This window comes from Sceloporus occidentalis, unplaced genomic scaffold, assembly GCF_023333645.1.
Source record: "Sceloporus occidentalis isolate IW3139 unplaced genomic scaffold, rSceOcc1.0.p SCAF_29, whole genome shotgun sequence".
NCBI classification, from domain to species: Eukaryota; Metazoa; Chordata; class Lepidosauria; order Squamata; family Phrynosomatidae; genus Sceloporus; species Sceloporus occidentalis.
Window position 1 is genome coordinate 9199602 of NW_028317009.1, and position 19293 is coordinate 9218894.

General features: G+C 44.3%; 2 protein-coding genes across 2 annotated transcripts; one reads left to right on the forward strand and one right to left on the reverse strand.

Moving 5' to 3' along the window:
- The first annotated feature begins 1230 nt into the window (after positions 1–1230).
- LOC149299304 (ankyrin repeat domain-containing protein 27-like) lies at positions 1231–15359 on the forward strand. Its single transcript, XM_089486331.1, has 28 exons — positions 1231–1332; positions 3205–3315; positions 3497–3653; positions 3796–3950; positions 4133–4192; positions 4276–4329; positions 4433–4498; positions 4714–4790; positions 5151–5272; positions 5573–5651; positions 6051–6177; positions 6974–7063; positions 7592–7719; positions 7830–7912; positions 8014–8129; positions 8542–8634; positions 9159–9356; positions 9452–9511; positions 9607–9723; positions 9953–9997; positions 10163–10285; positions 10502–10699; positions 10970–11089; positions 11214–11375; positions 11682–11784; positions 11868–11937; positions 14542–14614; positions 14862–15359. The coding sequence occupies exons 1-28, from the start codon at positions 1231–1233 to the stop codon at positions 15357–15359; spliced, it is 3387 nt and encodes a 1128-aa protein (XP_089342457.1).
- A 1653-nt stretch (positions 15360–17012) lies between these two features.
- Positions 17013–18301, reverse strand: LOC149299305 (programmed cell death protein 5-like). The gene is made up of 6 exons (XM_089486427.1): positions 18236–18301; positions 17732–17772; positions 17504–17565; positions 17313–17404; positions 17164–17235; positions 17013–17057 (listed from the first exon to the last, which is right to left on the reverse strand). The coding sequence occupies exons 1-6, from the start codon at positions 18299–18301 to the stop codon at positions 17013–17015; spliced, it is 378 nt and encodes a 125-aa protein (XP_089342553.1).
- Between the last annotated feature and the right edge of the window lie 992 nt (positions 18302–19293).

Genomic DNA, 19293 nt, shown 5'->3' on the forward strand with positions numbered 1-19293 from the left:
ATTCAGCCCGAAGGCGATCGGAGTCCACGTTTGGAGACACTCTCTAGGTAGGTGAGATTCGGAAGTCTCTTAGAAGCTCTGCGGTTTGAGGAGAGCGATAAAGATTCCGCTTCCTAATTGGAAAGTCAGATATCTAATTGCTTTTATTCCCACGGGCTCCTGACGATAGTTTGAGTCCCGGAACCGGTTTAATGCACTGGTTATGCTGCAGGCGTAAGTGATCGCCACGAACGAGCCCCACTAGAAGGAGAAGATCCATCAGGAAGACGATTAACCCCTTCACAACCGGCTCCCTTTTTTTGATGTAGGGAACGGGGTAAGGTTGGCGAGGCTTTGTATGCTATATGATGACATTGTAAGCAAGCCGTAACATAACTAAAGTGTCATGGGATTTGTAGTTCACTCCAGCTAGGTTACCTGTCCCAGGTATGAAGCTTATAGCTGCCCACTTGTAGTATTATCGGGGTGCAACGATGCACCCCGTGAGTTGGTCGTGTTCCTCCTGCTAACGGGAGGGCTGTGAGTTTTTAGCTTGCTTGGCTGCGCTATGACAGATGTAACCGTGCCAGGAATAAGAGGCTTTTCTGCGAGTTTATTTGCGATATGTAATCTCATGTCGCAAACGGAAGGGAGATCAGCTAATAACCCCTTTCCCTGGGACCATCTGTCTGATTAGAACCATATAAGATCACTCCGGTCTCCCCCCCCCCCCCCAACCTTTATTTGCGCTTATTGGAATACCGCTATTTTTTAACATTAGTTTTTTTTTTATTATTATTGCATTATTTATGTATCCAGGATTTTCATTTAGTTTAAATGTGTGTGTTCCACATAAAAATTCCCATAATAAAATATAAAAATATTCCAAACAACCTCTATCAATTAAGTGTAATTCTATTCAGTGATGAGTATATTTAAAAAATTTCATTTGAAGCCATTCTAACTTTTGTCTGTTGTACAAGGGACAGTCTGTCTCGATTTTTAGATTTTTTGCAGCTTTCATACATTATTGAGATTTCAGATGAAATAATGAGTTATTTCTCATGACATTGTATATATCCATATCATTCTTTCTGTCCCCAGGCTTGGCCGTCTTCCAACCGCGAGGATTTTTTTCTCTCTCTCTCTCTCCCCCTCCAATTCTGGAGATTAACAGAGACGGCATGAAATGTAAGAATTAAACATGATTGCTCCCTTGACGTTGAGCGGCTTGCGAAACTGACGATCCTTATGGCTATGTATGATGAGGATATCCCGAACAACCCTTTTTATCTGGCTATCCAAAAGCAGCGGCCTGATCTGGTGGATAGGGTAGCAGAGGCTCACGGCATTGTAAGTAGCCCCACGGCCGATCTTCTAACGGTCCATATAATCCTGAATAAGTTCTATATAGAACCCGGGGAAGGTACAGAGATCTAGTTATCGCTGTCATCTATAAATGATATTGCTCAGTTTATCACATCATGGCATGTTAATAAAAACTGTTTTTCAGGGTTACATTGAAGCCGTTGCTTCCCTGCCCGATGTGTCTTTTATAAGTGTCCCTGACCAAAGGTTTTGCGGTCCAGCTTATCCAAACAGATGGACCCTTCGGTGAAGCATGAATTTTATTAAATCCTATTAAATAAATGGAACGCTAAAGTGTCACGTGATCAGGATTATTGCATGCCCACAGCTGCCTGCTAAGTTAACGACGTGGCATTTCTAGCCGCATAGGGATTGCGGTCTGTTAAAGCCTAGGGGTTATTGGAAGCACACGGTCTTCCAACGATGCCACTTTCTCTAGATTGAGAATAACTGGAGCGTACAACAAAAAAACATTGCTGGGTTTTGTCTATTTGTGCCGGCCTGGCCTGTCCAAATAAGAAGCCACAAACCTAAAGAGCGAGATAGTCTTGGGCTCCTAAATTTGGACTTCTGGCACTTATAAAAAATGCCCCATCTTTGGCATTTAAATAAGGCATGTTTTTCTCTCCAGCGATAAGGAGAGAGCTGTTAAACTTTTATGTATTCTCTCGGGCGTCTGAGTCTCCCCGGATGTCTTCTCGGCTTCCAAACACTTTCTAACACACCTAATCCTCACGCTCTCGAGCTTAAAACCTTACGTTTTAAATGATTAAACAGAAGAAAATAGTGTGTGTGGGGAAAATAATGAGTTTCCTGGCCTTGTTAATGAGATCTGATATTAAGAGCTTCGTCCTCCACATTACAGATTTAAATTATTAATTACCCTTGAAGTCTCACTTGCCCTTTGGATTCAGAATAAATAAAAAATCTTTGCGCCTTCCTTCAGTAGCTAAGCTGGATAATTGTCTCCAAAAATGCTTTTTTTTTTTATATTTATTATTTTCATTTGTTTCTTTAATTGAGCAATATTCTACAGTTTGTACAACCTAACGGTTTAAAGTCTCTTCAGGAATTGTATCCGTGGTTCTATACATCTATGGCGGCCCAAATAACTCCTAATGTGCCCATTAACCCTCAGCAGTCTCCGGAAAAAACAAAGATATCAGTCTTTCATGTCTGCGAAAGCGTGGCATTTTGCTGCAGGCTGTTTGTCGGACGCTCTCGCGGCTAAACCTTGTGACCGGATTCATAAAAATTCGTCACAATTCCGATAGGGAACGCTCCTCTATTCTGCGCCATATGGGGGCTGTTTACGCGATCGCGACAGAAGCTCCACAAAGACCGTTTTAATCTGCCGGGCACCAGAGAAATTGTCTAAATCCGCTTTTTAATTATTTGTAGTGCTAACTCATCTTAACTCTCTAGCCGGGTTCCAAGCGATACGATTAAATACATACTTCTGGCACCGTCCAGAGACTACTCCAATTTAGAAATCGCCTGATCAGTTACGTTGACCTTCTCCAGAAAGCCAGCGCGGCGCTACTAATTACGGAGAGCTTAGCGTGAGAAAAAATGTGTATTTTAATGACGTTAATTGAGTGGATTGATTGGCATGAAATGGCAGTTTTTCTCTCGTTAGAGTAAAAAAAAATCTAATAACGATGTGGTGTTTAATGGCAGCTCCTGGTAGGGGACCCTGCGGGGCACACGGAGCTGGAGCCGATTCCGCTATGCCTTCGGAATTTCCCTTTTTAATGATTTAACAGGAATTTATTACTGCGAATGAGCGGTGATTTGTGAGACGGCTATGTTTTTATTTTTATTTTTTATTAACGGGCTTCTTTCTCTTCTTTGAAGGTCTTGGTCCCGTGTAAGGGAAGCTTGTCCAACGTCACTTACTCCTCTTTTCCATTCGATTCGTATGTTTTAAAACACACCGACGGTGGATTTCAGACAGAAAATGGAAAGGTAAAAATGAGTTCATTTACTTTGGCTATTTCTAGTTTAAATATACTTTATCGGACCGGCTCTTGTGCCGGCCTGGTTACCCCAAACAATATCAGTCCTGTGCAGCCAAGTACCTGTTGGTTGCCATTTGTGGATAAGCATAATTAACCCTTTTTTGTTTCTTTTTTTTTTTTTTTTGCAGGCTGTTCTTATCCAAGGTAACTTGGTTAAACTGGGTGCGGGTTTTGCGTCTCCCCTCTCTGTGCCGATCCTCTTTGAAGAGACCTTCTACAACGAAAAAGAAGAAAGTTTTAGCGTACTGTGCATTGCTCGTTCGCTAGAGAAGGACGAGAATGCCGGTAAGCCGTTATTACCGTATTCCAGGGTTTTTAGTGCTTTAATGGATAACGGTAAGGGGAAGAAAAAGGCTCCAGAGAGCACTGGGAATGGGAAGTCTGTGCCGCGGAAGGTTGTCTACATTGTGTGATTTCTGTTGTTTAGAAGAACTGCCCCCAGCCTCGGCTCCATGCACTTTGAAGAACATAGACGATGTCAGGGAATATTTGGGAAAACACGTCGAGAGATTCGACAAAAATATCTCCTCGTTCCGCGGCACATTAAAGCTACACGAAAGGAAGAGCCTCCGGCATTACATCGTGAGTTATCGTCCCACGAGTGTGTGCGTGTGTTCGCCCCAAAGATTGGACGGACGCCCCGGCATTCTGTTGGAAGTTAGTCCCCCCTAGGCCGCGTTTTTGTCAGCTCGCTAATTGTTCAAGGCTCATTCTTCGTGATCCCAGCAATGTTTCCAGTTCAAAATGAATGTCTGTCTTTCCAGGACTCTGTCAATGCTCTGTACACAAAATGTCTTCAGCATTTACTGCGGGACTCGCATCTGGTAAGACCCCGTGCTTTAGAAGACTTGTTTGGGATGATCTTCTTTCCTTTTATATCGATTTCAGTCTTTTCCTCTCTTTGTAGAGAGCAATTGCGAAGCAGGAGGCTCAGATGAATTTGATGAAGCAAGCAGTGGAGGTATTTATATTAAGCAGATAACATTCTGTTGCCAGGCCGCTGTGATAACTCAAACCTGGCCACATTGTAGATGAGATTTTCATGCATCTCGCTCTCTACCCAGATGTACGTTCACCACGGAATCTACGATCTGATCTTCAAACAAGTCGGGAACATTGAGGCGAGCGAGGTAGGATTCTAGGAACCGGTTACCTTTGTTACTTTGAGAGTCAAGCATAGACCATACATTTTTGGCTGTTCAGCCACAATCAATGGTCCAGTAATTCCCAGTGCTTGGAACTGTGTCCGTGTCCGTGCGCTTGTGTGAAACCTGTTGTGTATTTATATCCACGCGGCAAGCATTATCCATCTTCATGAATCTGCCCTTTTTCACTTCATTGCCAGGACGCTGCATTTAACAAGATTACAAGAAGCCTTCAAGATCTCCAGCAAAAGGATATAGGGGTGAAGACCGAGTTCAGGTGAGAAGTACAGTGATTTGGATTATATTTTCAATTGTTGGCCATTCGTGGAACAGCCGAGGGAGGATTACTAGCCACGTGTAATAAGGTTTAGTCCTTCTGTGCTCCATTTAATTAAAGGATGGCAAATGTTAGGGCCGTTGGTGAACACCCATACCATCCCTTGGATTTAACATACAAGTAAAAAAAACATGGTGGGGCTGTAAGGCTGCATCATCTTTCTATCTGTGCAGCAATTTACGTATATCGTCCATTTAATGATGTCATGTGAAGGGTACGTTATTGATCCTTTGAATACAGAATGTTTACAAACGTTTTAACGTAAATGAGCAGATTTATTTATTTTTAAACCTTTTGCAGTATTAACATCCCGCGTGCGAAGCGTGTTCTGGGCCAGCTGAACAAGTGCACGTCCCCGCAACAGAAGCTGATCTGCCTGCGGAACGTGGTACAGACCATCATGCATTCTCCGAGTCAGAGAGGTTTGTGTCCTCCGACGAGGTGCCCGGGAGCAGTCAATCCCTTCGCCAAATCACTTCTTGGTCCCAGATATTCCTCCTCTAGACCGGAAGGCAACTGAGAACCCTTCTCCGCAACATTCTAATTCCTGTTCCAAGTTTAAATACTAGTTGTGTTTGTTTCTTAAGTTTTATGCAAGCATCCCCAAAACCAAATGCGTTTCTTTAATAGATAAATGGGGGGAGCCCATGTGATCCTTGTGTTATTTTTTTATGGTGTTCTCCTCCTGCATTGCTCTTTTCATTGTATTTTTTTCTTGGCAGTAAACATGGAGATGATGTGCGCTGATGACCTCCTGTCTGTTCTGCTTTACTTGCTTGTAAAAACTGAGCTTCCTAACTGGTAAGCAGTCACCAAATGTCACCAAAGTGAACTCTGCAGCCAGGTCTGTCGTGGGTTAATATTACAAGCTACAGTTCAAATGATCGAGGTGGGATTTTTCAGCCGCTGTGTTCATGCACAGTCTGGGTGGAAAGTCTCATCATCCGATGTCTAGAAAAGCTTATCTTAAGTCCACAAGACAAATGTGTATATGTATTGATATACAGTATATTTCTATCTTATTATAGAAATAAAGTATCACAAATTCTAAATGTAATTACATGTGTTGCACTTTACTTTAAAAGTGGTCAATGCCAGTAAGGAAAACCTACGTTCCTTTTTTTTTGTCCTGTTTTTTTATTTTTTTTTTATTTTTTTTCCCCAATAATATTTTTTTTTTGTAATGTCATTATTTGTCAGGATGGCGAATCTATGTTACATTAAGAACTTCAGATTCTGCAGCACTGCAAAGGATGAGCTGGGATACTGTCTGACGTCGGTGGAAGCCGCCATCGAATATATCCGTCAAGGAAACCTAACAGAAACCGTGGTAAGTGCCTGGAAGCCGCGCCTGGAGAATATCACAGCTGATGACAGGCGGATTCTCGGCCGTTAAGGCCCTGGACGTAAATCACTCAAGACTTAAATGTGCTTTCATCCACTGTTCCTGGGAATGTGATTAGAATTGTTGCTGTGCGTTTATGCCACTTAGCTGTTGTGCACTTAGCCCATTCTGTCATCTGAGCAATAAATCAGATATGCTTACAAATCCATGATATAGCCATTAAGTTTATAACTTAAACTCCCATAATGCTCGGTGAGCCATTGCCGTCCTCCTGTTAGCATGATGAGGATCATGTGAAATGTTGGCTACTGTTTGCTAAGGCAATGCCAGGAGGGATCCAGGGAAGCCCCACAAAAAGTCAGGTTTAAAAAAAAAAAAATGCTTTACGCCCTATTTTCCATCACCGTGGCAGCGCCAAAGTTCTTGTTTATCTCTTTTTAAGAGATTTTGATAAAATAATCAATATCTGTTTTGCTAATGCAATGCTCTTCCGAAAATGAATATTTAAATTCCCCGATCCTGGAGTCATTGACTTCTACGTCGTCTGTCTGCTGTCCTCCAATCAGCGGTGTTAATTTCTCTTAACCCAGTGCATTTGGCAGGATCGTGGAGGAGCGTTGGCCCCCAGGCAAAATGTTTCGGTGGTCTTACTTCATTTGTCCCCAGCTCCGGGCTGTATGAAACGGCCGAATAGGGAACGCCGGCTGTGAATACGATCAAACGGCAGGTTCCTCGGCGTTCCCAAACGTTTCTCATTGTAACGTGTCTTCTTTTTCAGAACGTCGACAGTAATGACAAGTCCTTTTTATGGCAGAGAATGAATTTAATGTCGAGAGTCTCCACTGCTCCCATCGACTGCCTCTTCAAGGTGAACTCCCTGAAATATTCCCACCAACGCTTGTATCGTTCAAACATTCAAGAGCTTAATTGAGAATTCTGAGCAAAATGTAAAATATGATTTTCCCCTAGTGGTTGCAGCGACGTCACGGAAAATCCTTTTTTCCCCCAAAAGAAGTCGGTATAATTTTGCGATAAATCAAAATAGTGGGGTTTCCTACGTAATTAATCATCTAGACTAAAACTGTACCATCCTTCCTCGCAAAATGTTAAGTGATAGCATTTTTGGGGGGTTTATTAGAGATTTGCCACAGATCGGGCTCTCCCATGTCCGAGAACTAATTATTTAGAGCTTCTTGAACCAAGGAGAAATCCGATTGCCTTTTGGAGTCAAGAAGGAATTTTTTCCCCCCTGATGGCAGAATTTGAAGTAGCTTAATTAGGGGTTTTTGCCTTTTTTTTTTTTTTTTTTTGAACAATTCATTTGTCGCTTGCGCCTAGCAAATCCTTTTCCCATTTTATCTGCCAAGTTTCCGATGTATTTTTCTTCTTTCTTTAGCACATCGCCTCAGGCAACCAAGAAGAAGTAGATAAGTTACTGAGCCAGGGAGACAATGAAGAAGAGGTTGCTCAAAAAATGTGTCACCCTCTCTGCTCCTGTGACAATTGTGAGAAGCTCGTATCTGGGTAAGAAGCAATCTCCTGATAGCCTTTTATACCCATCAGTACGTGTTCACTTTAGTGTGTGTGTGTGTGTGTGTGTGTGAGATTGTAATACAAAAATGTATGTTTTCTAGAAGGCTGAATGATTCCTCAGTTGTCACTCCATTCTCCAGAGATGACAGAGGTTATACGCCGCTTCATGTTTCAGCAATTTGTGGTAAGACATTACCTATAGTGTGTGTGTGTATGTATATATATATATAGATATAGATATACCAATATCCTTCATTTTAAAGTAAACATTTTCTTTATCCCCAGGACAAGCTCAGTGTATTGATCTGCTGATATCTAAAGGTGCCGCTGTCAATGCCACTGATTATCACGGCTCTACGCCACTCCACCTTGCTTGCCAGAAGGGCTATCAGAATATATCGGTACGGTTTGAAGTATTAGGTGGCTTTTCCAGTTTAGATTAAGAAAATAGGGAGCCGATATCTGTGCCAATGTTTTACATGGGGAAATAATGTCTTAAATTTATAGGTAGGCTTTTTGAGGCTTTTTTTTTCCAGATTATCGTGAGATTGGGCACTCGACGGCCGCTTTCTTAGATTTGAGATTAAAGAAGCAGAGATGGCTAATAAGTAATACATCTTTTTATACAGAAGAACTCAGAGTGTTGCGGGGACTGTTTAGAATGCTGCGGGTATTAGAATACAGGGGCATAGACATGTAAATGCATCTAGGGGTGCAGAAACCGACGCCACCCTTTGTGTATTTGGCTGAATTAATATTGTTACTAATTCTCATTTTCTGATGTCTTATAACTATTCTTTCAATCGCATTCAGCTTCTCCTGCTGCACTATAAGGCATCTAGAGACATACAGGACAATAACGGCAATACTCCGCTGCACGTGGCCTGCGCGTATGGCCACGAAGATGTAAGTACCTGCTGCGGGAAAGGAGGAATAATGCACTAAAAAACCAAATGCTTTTTTGTTCTAGAACTGTAATGCGGAATTATTGTGCATTATATTTAACTTTGTGCAATGTATTGTAAGACTAGAATGCGTGTATGAGATGACTATTCACCAGCAAAATATCCTTATGACCCAGACATATGCCTGCAGTTTATTTCCCACAATGCTCAGGGCATAATCTATGCTTTTAAAGCAAGAGTACCTACACAAGCATTTAGGCAGCGCAGATCATATATATTTTAGGTAAACCATTGTGTTAAATAGCCTTTCTCGCCTTACCGCAACACAAGAAGCTTTCCTGGCCCTTAACGTCTCATTTGTTTAATATTCTTTATTATTTTGGTGAATGGGGATACTGTTAAGGTGGATAATTTTAAGGGGTGCGAGTTCTATAGAGGAGTCCTAGGTGACAGAGGGTGTTGCATTGTCGCCGGTTAATTGAAGGAGGTGCGAGCGCCTCTTACTTGTAACCTTTATTCTTCCAGTGTGTGAAGGCTTTAGTCTATTACGATGTACACTCTTGTAGAATTGATTGTGTTAATGAGAAGGGAGACACAGCTCTTCACATAGCCGCTCGCTGGGGCTACCAGGGGATCATCGAGGTGCTGCTACAGAACGGAGCCAGCATAGGGATCCAGAACCGGAGGAAGGAGACTCCGCCGCAGTGTGCTCTGAACGCCAAGGTACGTCGCGTGGTAACCGATTAATAGAGCATAACGCATATCGTTAACTAATGGCACCCAAAAGGTTAAACGCCACGTTTTCTTTCTCACCCTAGATTTGTTCCATGATGGAAAATGTCCGTAGTGTGAGTGACAAGAGGCAGAGCGTTCCACAGGTAAGCAACACGACAGTTTCTTGGTGCCGTGAGAGTGAATGTCGAGTCCGCTGTGATATCCTGGGCCTTCTCTTCCTACGTTTGTCAACCTGCAGATCCCGAGCAGATCTCCGACGCAGTCTGCGGACACCATCAGCCAGGAGTCCTCCAAGTGCAGCCTCTCTTCCCCATCCCCTGAGGCCAGGCAAGATGTGAGGGGCAAATACAGAGAGGTAAAGCTGGTGGGGTTACGCAATTGCTTTTTTCAGGGCATCAAAGCATTTTGCTAGGTTGTGTCTGTTCTAAAGAGCTTGCAGTCTTTTGAGCGGCGGCCAGTCAGTGGGCAGGAGGGGCATTCGAGACATGGCTGTACTTTCTGCCTCGTTGATTGTTTTGCCGATGTGTGTTCTTCTACCTACTTGCAGGTAATATTTCTCTGTCTTCTCATTTTCCTGTATTCAGGTGGACAAGCTTTTAAGAGCTGTGAGTGATGGCGACTTGGAAATGGTAGGTTCTCCCGCACCCGTTTTAAGCGTTGCCCGCGTTATGTTTCTTGCACAGGAAAGATACAAATGATTTTATAATATTCCCCCAAGAAGTTGCAATTGATGAATTGTCCGGTGATTATAAAACCCACAAGAGTGTGTGAGATTCTCGGGCTGTGTCTTGTAGGTCCGTTACCTCCTGGAATGGATAGATGAGGATATGGACGATGAGGAAGACGATGGCCTTTTAGGCAAAAAAGAGTTTTGTCACCCACTCTGCCAGTGCCACAAATGTGGACCCGTTCAGAAGGTCTGTATTAGCCTCCTTTCATGGAATATATCCGATATCCCACATGTGTTCCGTGTTTAGAGATCTCATGTGGTATATGCTGACATGGCATTTACTGGACACTAGACAATAAATAATAATAGTTAATAATAATAATAATGAATAATAGCGGCTTCGGGCTGCCCCTGATCCCAGGACCCGTTCACAGGATTGTATCTTTCCTTTGTGTCTGCGCAGAAGCTCAATAATGTTCCGCCTAGTGGGCTTGGTGTCAACGTGGCGAGCCGAGACGGCTTTACACCGCTCCACGTCGCTGCCATGCAGGGCCACTCGCTTTTAGTGTCTCTCCTGTTGAAGCACGGAGCCAACGTCGACGCCAAGAATGGCAATCGAGCGCTTCCTCTGCACCTGGCCTGCTTCAAAGGGCATCCGGAGGTACGCGAGACGCTAACGGCGCACGCGCTGATAACTGCTGGGCCCAAATGGCTGTACTTGGTGCAACTAGTTGGTTAATGAGACTAAACGTCACTGGGGTCTATGTGTCTGGATCAGACCACGCGGGGGCCAATCACACTCCAGCTATGGAGATTTTAATAAAAGTGATTATATTTATCAAGCTACGGGCTGTGATCAGTCTGCCAATACCCGTGTTCCTTCGTAAAGATATTTACACATGTGGAAATGTATTTTTGTCTATCCTTGCAGGTGGTGAAGATCCTACTTGAATACAGTACAGGAAAGAATAAGAAGGATATGAGTGGGAATACGCCGTTGATATACGCGTGTATAGGAGACCATATAGACGTAGCGGCTTTCCTGCTAGAGGTACGCTGACGTTTTTTCCGCAATGTAGCAAAAAGACAGCAGGAGCTCCGTGTTACATATGTGTAATGCACACGTGTGATGTGATTCATGATAAATTGTGGCTAATGCCTGTTTTATGCCCTAGAATGGGGTCTCTGTGAATCTCTGCAACGTTAAGGGGAACACAGCCCTGCACGAGGCGGTGAGGAGGAACAGCGAGGCGCTGGTGCAGCTGCTGCTGTTATACGGCGCGGCGGTGGAGATTAGGAACAAGCGGCAGTACTCCCCGCTGGACTGCGCGGGGGAGGTAAGTACGGCGCTGTACCGGGGTATCAGACACACAGCCAATCGGCTTGCTACCTATTGCTAGACATGCAGAAAAATGTCTCATCGGCCGTGTTTTTAGTAATAAGGATCTATAGCTTCCTAATGGAAGTTAGTGAGCTTCTTTTACGTCGCTTAATCCAAAAACACGCAAATTATTGTAAAAAGCGATCCTGGTTTAACTATAATGGCTGCAGGTCTAGAATCGTTGCGTATAAAAAAAAAAAAAAAAAAAAAAAAAAAAAAAAAAAAAAAGCTATCCCTTTTTAACTGAATTTTCTTCTTTAAGAACTCCAAAATCCAACAACTCCTGCTGTCTGCGTCCAACAACACGATCGGCGGAAATGGAACGGCTAGCAGCGAGGAGCACATCCCTCACGTCCGAAAGAAATGTAAGGATAAACCGTACGCACATTATGCCTTAGAATGCGATCGGCGGTTTTATACAACTTCAAATCTTTGTGTCTTCCCAAAGCCACCCACTCCAATCCACCCAGTACCGGAGGGAGCCCGACTCCACGGCGAGTGGAGCTTTCCCACGCAAAGTAAGTGCCTGGGTACCGCGGTACTTTACCTCTACCTTCGGTGAAAGCCGTATAGGGGGATACAAAGCATTAGTGTTCATGACAGTACCATTACCCAACTGTCAGCCTCACTTGAACCTCTCTTACCTTCCATGTTAACCCTTTCCTGCCCAGACACAGCAGCCTCTTTTTATAACAACACACTTGCTTCATCCCTCGACACCATAGCTCCAATTACTACAAGTTACCCCCGACAAGTTAAACGCCAACCATGGCATACCAAAACCACACGGTTTCTTCAGAAGTGCTGCCGCACGGCTGAGCGTTACTTCAGAAAATCCAAATCCAGCGAAGACTTTAATCACTATAAATTCATGCTCCACACCTACAACTCTGCCCTCTCTCTCACCAAACAGCTCTACTTCTCCACTCTCATATCCTCTCTTTCTTCCAACCCACGACGCCTTTTTTCTACTTTCAACTCCCTTCTCTGTCCCTCCACACCCACACCACAAACCTCTCTCACTGCCCAAGATCTTGCTACCCACTTCAAAGAGAAGATCGAGACTATTAGAAAAGACCTCTCTTCCTTACAACTCCCTCCTACACCACTCAACACCACTCTCTCCACTCCTACTATACTAACTGCCTTTTCCCCTACAACCGAAGAAGAGATAGCCACTCTTCTTTCTTCCTCTCACCCAACAACCTGTCCCCTCGACCCCATCCCTTCACACCTCACAAAGTCTCTATATCCATCCCTTGGTCCATCACTTACCCACCTATTTAATCTTTCTCTATCATCTGGAACTGTACCATCTGCCTTCAAGCATGCGCTAATCACACCAATTCTAAAGAATCCTTCCTCAGATCCCATCTGTTTGACTAACTACCGCCCTATCTCTCTGCTTCCTTTTATCTCTAAGCTGCTTGAACGGATTGTGTACAACCGCCTCATTAACTTCCTCTCCTCTAATTCCCTCCTTGACCCTCTACAGTCTGGTTTCAAACCCCTTCACTCTACTGAAACAGCTCTAACAAAAGTCTCCAATGACTTGCTCTCTGCCAAAGCAAAAGGTCACTACTCTATTCTAATTCTACTGGATCTCTCTGCTGCTTTCGATACTGTTGATCACCACCTTCTTCTAGACTCACTTGCTTCTATAGGCATTCGAGATACAGCTCTCTCCTGGATCTCCTCATATCTGTCTAACCGTTCCTTCTCTGTCAACTTCTCTGGCAAGACATCATCGCCCCTTCCACTTTCGGTTGGTGTCCCCCAAGGTTCAGTCCTTGGCCCTCTGCTGTTCTCTCTTTATACTTCATCTCTTGGCACACTAATCAACTCATTTGGCCTCCAGTATCACCTATATGCAGATGATACCCAAATCTACCTGTCTTCTCCTGATCTCTCTCCATCTCTCCTGTCCCGTATTACCAATTGCTTGTCTGCTATTTCTTCATGGATGTCACAACACTACCTGAAACTTAATCTTTCTAAAACTGAACTCATTATCTTCCCTCCCTCCATCTCCACTCCACTACCTGAATTCTCTATCACCATTAACAACACGACTATCTCTCCTACTAACCAGGCCCGATGCCTTGGGGTCATCCTTGACTCAAACCTCTCCTTCATCCCTCACATTCAGTCCCTCGCCAAATCCTGCCGCTTGCACCTAAAAAAACATCTCTCGAATCCGCCCATTCCTCACCCAAGAATCCACAAAAACCCTGGTTCATTCCCTTATCATTTCCCGTCTTGACTACTGCAACACTCTTTTGGTTGGCACTCCACTGTCTCGACTCTCTCCTTTACAGTCTATCCTAAATGCCGCTGCTAGGCTCATCTTCCTTGCACGTCGCTCCTCTTCTGCTTCCCCCCTCTGTGAAACCCTCCACTGGCTCCCAATTACCTTTAGAATTAAATTTAAGATCCTGGTACTGACATATAAGGCCATCCATAATACTGCTCCTCCGTACATTTCTGACCTCATTAGCAAATACTCTCCTACTCGATCCCTACGTTCCTCCCATGGGCTAAGGCTCTCCTCCTCACTCATCACCTCTTCCTTTTCCCGTCTACAAGATTTCACTCGAGCTGCCCCATATCTCTGGAATCTACTCCCAAGGAACCTTCAGCATTGTCCCTCCCTCCCAACTTTCAAGAAACATCTAAAAACCCACTTCTTCAGAGAAGCCGGACCATCTTAGCTGCTAGAACTTCCTTGTCATCGATACAACCCCCACAATACCTCTCACCCTTTCTCTATGCCTTATGTTTGTCACCCCATTTCCCTCTAGATTGTAAGCTTGCGAGCAGAGCTCTCTCCACCAAATGTATCGGTTTGTCTTAGTCTGTCAATTCTTGTCTTGTCATATCCCTTGAATTTATGTATTGTATTAAGCGCTGCGTAAACTGTTGGCGCTATATAAATAAAGGATAATAATAATAATAATAATCAACAGCAGTCCTGTGTCTGTCCCCGTGCCTTCCTCTTAAAGGTGTGCGGAATTTATTACTGAGAAGCCTTCTCTTAATCCCACGTCTCTTAATCACTGAGGTTTCGGACAAATTCCAGAAATTCCGCTTATTGGATTATAGCTCGGTTTATTTACTTCCAGATCTTCAACTATGAAGAATCCGATACGAAGAGACAAGAGCATGCCCAATTTTGATGAAGGTCTAATAAATCAGGTATGAGAAAAAAAAAAAAAGGCATGTCTTTAGCTGATGGCTCTGATTTACTAAGCGCAGCGGCAGTAGCGTTGTCACAACATATGTATACCAGTTTCACGTGTATAAAAGTAGACTTTACTATCATGTAAGGACACACGTCGGAAGGGATGGAGACGGGCCTGCCAGTTACTCCACACCCCCTGGTATAAAGTCCCATCATCCTTTGCGTTAATAGGGATTTTCTGCTTCTTTACTTGCTCCGTAGCTCTCCATAAGCCGGTTTGATGAAGGCGCCGTGAAACAGGGTGGCCGGGAGCAGAACCCTACGAGAGACGTTGAGACAAAGAAGACGTTGCCAGCCGACGAGACGAGGTTCACGGTCCGAAGGCACAGTCTGAATGTTCCCTGCTTGATAGACAACCAAGACAGCTTCAGCGACACTACAGACACGTTCAACGGGACAGACGTAAGTTCTCCGCTATCCGAAACCTTCGATCAGGACTTAGAGAACGAAGCTTGCGTTAGCCACCGGGAGCTTTCGGAGATGGACCACCAGAAGGATCCTTCTCTGGTGATCACTGACATTACTGAGAACTTACAAGAACTTGCAAAAATGGCAGACCTGGAGTGTTCAGGAAGTGCGGAGTGCTGTTGTGTGGCTTGCACGCTGGCCATGGAGTCTTCGTGGTCTCTGATTGGCTCGTCCAACAACTCCGTGGGCGAGGCTTCGGGCAATGATGGCTTCGATACAATTGATCTTTGATCTCGGCTCGCTTGGCCATGCGCTCCATAGGGCTAGGATCATGCGCTCCGGCGGTTTCGTGAGGGGAGATGCAATGAATAGGTTCACGCGTTTCAGCGGCTGTATATTGATTAGAAAAACTATTTTGACGTAAATATAAAAAAAACCACAAAATGCGGTTGTAAATTCCAGGGAATTTTTGCACATTTAATGAAAAGCACAGTGACTGTTAACAACCCACCGGGGGGGATTGTGTGGTGCGGCACTTGAATTTAAACTCACTCTGATGAGCGCAGGGTCCGGCGCTTTTACTGGCATTTACCCGATGATCAAAGCAGAACGTTCAGACAGAGGTAAACTCTGGCGCCTGTGGCAGATTACAACTCCAACTACACTCAGCCAAACCTAATACAATGTACAGCAGCCAAAGGTTTGCCTGTGAAAACGCAAGCCTCAGTTTCTCTGATCAGCCTTCGGGGTGGGTATCCAGTATGTTATTCACAGAGATACATAGCTGCTTTCTTTTTGCCGTTTAACCATTGCAAAACCAGGGAAGACTCAATCATTGCTCATGTTTATACACCCACATCCAGAAACAGCTATTTTTCTAAGTAATTTATGATTTCTCTAGTTTGTGTTCTAATGTGCCTTTCACTGTGCCAAATACTACAATAAACTAAAATGCTAGACCTTATTAATCTTATTGGACAAGCTAACTCCCTCTCTAAATGTTGGGGTGCAATTCTGACCTATTAGCCTTGAATGGAGGTTGCGGGCCGCATGTTAGCTAATCCTATTCCATAAATATGTACATTTTCAGCGCGTGATTAGCAAACCAGATTAAAGCGATATATACCTCTCGACTTATATGCACTTCAATAGCACATGCGCATCGTATTCTTTCTAATCCAGTTTTTCTCTATCGCAAAGCACCAGCACACCCAATGCTTGATGAGCTGCCATTCAAAGCTCTATGCTAAATAGGGACGGTAACTGTTGTTCAAGTCCTTGATACATTTAATTCTTTATTAATTTAGCTCTTGTTAGGGTGCGACGGTCCCTTTCAGGCTGAGGAAGAATCACATGAAGCAAGGATCCAGCGCTAAATAATGCTATAGGCTCTGAAGAAGAACGAGGAAGAGCAGATGTTTACTTTTTGGTACAAACAAATAAAAAAAATCCAATAGGGCTCAAAAACACCCCGTACTACCACGTCGCTGACTGTTATGTAAAGTAAAGGTAGGCACTAAGGCTCCTTACCGATGTCACACAGCACAAAGGGTAATTTTTTATTAATCGCGGCAAATATGCCTCTAAATTAACATATCTGTCACAGTTACAAGTCTACAAAATACTACTCAAATTTCAGGGAACTGTAAGCCCTTCTTGAAATACTTTGTATCAAGTTTTTTCTTTTTATAAATAATTTAACATTCAATAAGGGATGGAGCAGAGATGTCAGGGGGTGAATTAGATCCTTAATGCAAAACCGGTCACTTAAATCTGCAAATGGAAGAAAGAAAGAAAAAAAAAAAATAAAGGCAGGCGTCTCAAAAACTTGTAGCATTAAAACTTCAGAAAGTAGAAGTCTTTGTTTCAGTGCCTTCTTCCTTAAACAGAACGGGCGAGTCGAGAGCCGCCGCAGCCCTGTTCTCCCTCTCCGCGCCCGGCCTCTCAGTCGTCTTCCTCGTCGGAATCCATTACTTTCCTCCTGTTGAACTGGGGGGGGGTGGGAAAGTACGAGTTACACCACTGCTGGAACACCACGACTATTCTTTCGCTGGCGTTTAATTATATTATTTATTATTAGATATTATTAACTCACCTTGACCGTTGTCTTTTTCTCTGTCTGCTGACTCACTTTCTCCAGGATTTCAATCAGTCCCTCCTCTGAAAGCTGAATAAGACAATATCTACATTAGAAATCCGTGCGTATAATGGAACGGCAGATTTAATAAATACAGGGACACCTACCTTCCCACCAAGCTGCCCAAATCGAGCCATTTGGATAAGGTAATTTTCGACGGCTTTGGCTTTTTCAGGCTTCACAAGGGCCAAGTTATTCACTGTTTAAAAGAAATATAAAGCGGTATTTATCTCCAGACAGCGGGAAGCGTCCTATTGTTGGGTTTTGAACCCAAATTAAAAGCTGGGTTTATACTCACGGCGCGCACGGGCTGCCTGGCTGAGGACTTGGGCTAAAACATTATTTCTCATATCGTCTTCCCTGCAATTAAGAAAGATGGTGTGAGGAGCAGCGACGCGGAGCGTTCACACCGGATCTCACGGCGGGTACGGCGCAGATTGTTTTATGTTGTTAATACGGACGCCAAAAATAGGGCTTTTTAGGGGGAACCCCAAATAATCGCGGAACGGCCGGCGCTCTCACGTACCTCTGCTTGGCTTCCTGCTGTGATTGGTCGCTCCCAGCATCCTGAGAGAAACGAACTATTATAAATATTACAGACTTTTTTCTAAATATTTTATAAGAAAATATACAAATATATGCGGGCTTAAAATGGCAGACGTGGCAATTATCCCGCAGGCTCCGAGTACCCTGTGCCAGTGTGTGTGTGTGTGTGGGGGGGTAATGCCAGTCACCCTGCAGACCCCCCAGTACCCTGAGAGAAGCCTGTAGGCAGTGTCAGTCACCCTGCAGCCCCCGATACCCTGTGAGAAGACTGGGGTAAGTGCCAGTCACCCTGCAGCCCCCCGGTACCCTGTGAGAGGCCTAGGAGCAATGCCAGTCTCACTGCAGGCTCCCGGTACCCTGTGAGTGGCCTTAGGGCAGTGCCAGTCACACGAAGCCCCCCATTACCCCGTGAGAGGCCTAGGGGCAGTCACCGTACGGTACCCCGTGAGAGGCCTAGGGGGCAGTCCTCCAAGTAGGCGCTCACCCCTCGCTTGCCCTGCAGCTCGGAGAGCCGCTGCTTTCTTATCGATTCCAGCTCGGGATCCGCCATCGTTGCTGCTGCTGACACCTGGCTGGCTCCGTTAAGCCTCCCCGTTCTCGGCACGTATTACGTTACCACGCCCTGCAACCCGCAGACCCGCTAATCAATGAGACGCAGGCCGTGCAATCGATCGCAGAATGTGTTCTGCATCCCGTTGCCATAGAAACGAGTAACAGAAAGCTGCACCTAGAGTGAAGATGGCAGGGTATGCCTGTCTTTCCCTGGGCCACAGAGGGGTTAACGGTGTGACTATTATCACTAGAATAATATATTTACACAGTTTTATTTATAAACACTTTATCTTGTTTATATAAGGATTGTATCATTTAGGGCTGAAGAACCCTGCGATACCCCCATACCCAGCAAGCACTCCGAGCTCCTAGGAAAAGAGGGGCGTCAGGGGTTTGGGGACTGGCCAAAGCGAGCAGGGACACTTGGCAGGTATTATTTGCCTACTTCTCCAAAGTGTCCTTCATACGGAGAGATAGTCCCTATTTTCATCCAATTCTCTCTGTCGCTCTTTCCAGATCACCTTGTTTCAGTCCTCGGGGTGTCTATAATGAAATATTTTAGCCTTCTCCTAAACCCAATTAGCTACAAACACATGAAAATCACCCAAAAAGTGTCCGCAGCCATTACTACTACTACTAATAATAATATATCAATAGTTACTCATAGGCATTCTCTGCAAGCCTGTATTTTCCCGACAGCTTAATAAAAAATAAATGATGGCTGATAATACCCCTTGCAAGCAATAACCTACCTTTTATTCTCTCTCTACGCCGGGGCGAGGAGCAGGTGTTTGCTGGTGACAGGTGACACATGTAACGTGTCTAATTCATTCACACATATCATACTACACGCTTAATACATATCCATAATGACGTTCCCCTTACTGATCAAGTCGCGGATACAGTAGAGATCTGTCTGGATAACATGTATCGCTGACGTGTAGGCTGCTTATGTGGCCATCTGTCCTGAATTTGCGGAAGCAATTCTAA

Bases quoted from the DNA above. Each gene is read 5' to 3' on its own strand.
- LOC149299304 (XM_089486331.1), top strand. From the start codon at position 1,231: ATGGCTATGTATGATGAGGATATCCCGAACAACCCTTTTTATCTGGCT. The intron at 4,791-5,150 runs GTGAGAAGTACA...AACCTTTTGCAG, and splicing joins GGGGTGAAGACCGAGTTCAG to TATTAACATCCCGCGTGCGA. The intron at 10,286-10,501 runs GTCTGTATTAGC...GTGTCTGCGCAG, and splicing joins AATGTGGACCCGTTCAGAAG to AAGCTCAATAATGTTCCGCC.
- LOC149299305 (XM_089486427.1), bottom strand. From the start codon at position 18,301: ATGGCGGATCCCGAGCTGGAATCGATAAGAAAGCAGCGGCTCTCCGAG. The intron at 17,773-18,235 runs GTGAGCGCCTAC...CGTTTCTCTCAG, and splicing joins AGCTGCAGGGCAAGCGAGGG to GATGCTGGGAGCGACCAATC. The intron at 17,405-17,503 runs GTGAGTATAAAC...TCTTTTAAACAG, and splicing joins CCAGGCAGCCCGTGCGCGCC to TGAATAACTTGGCCCTTGTG.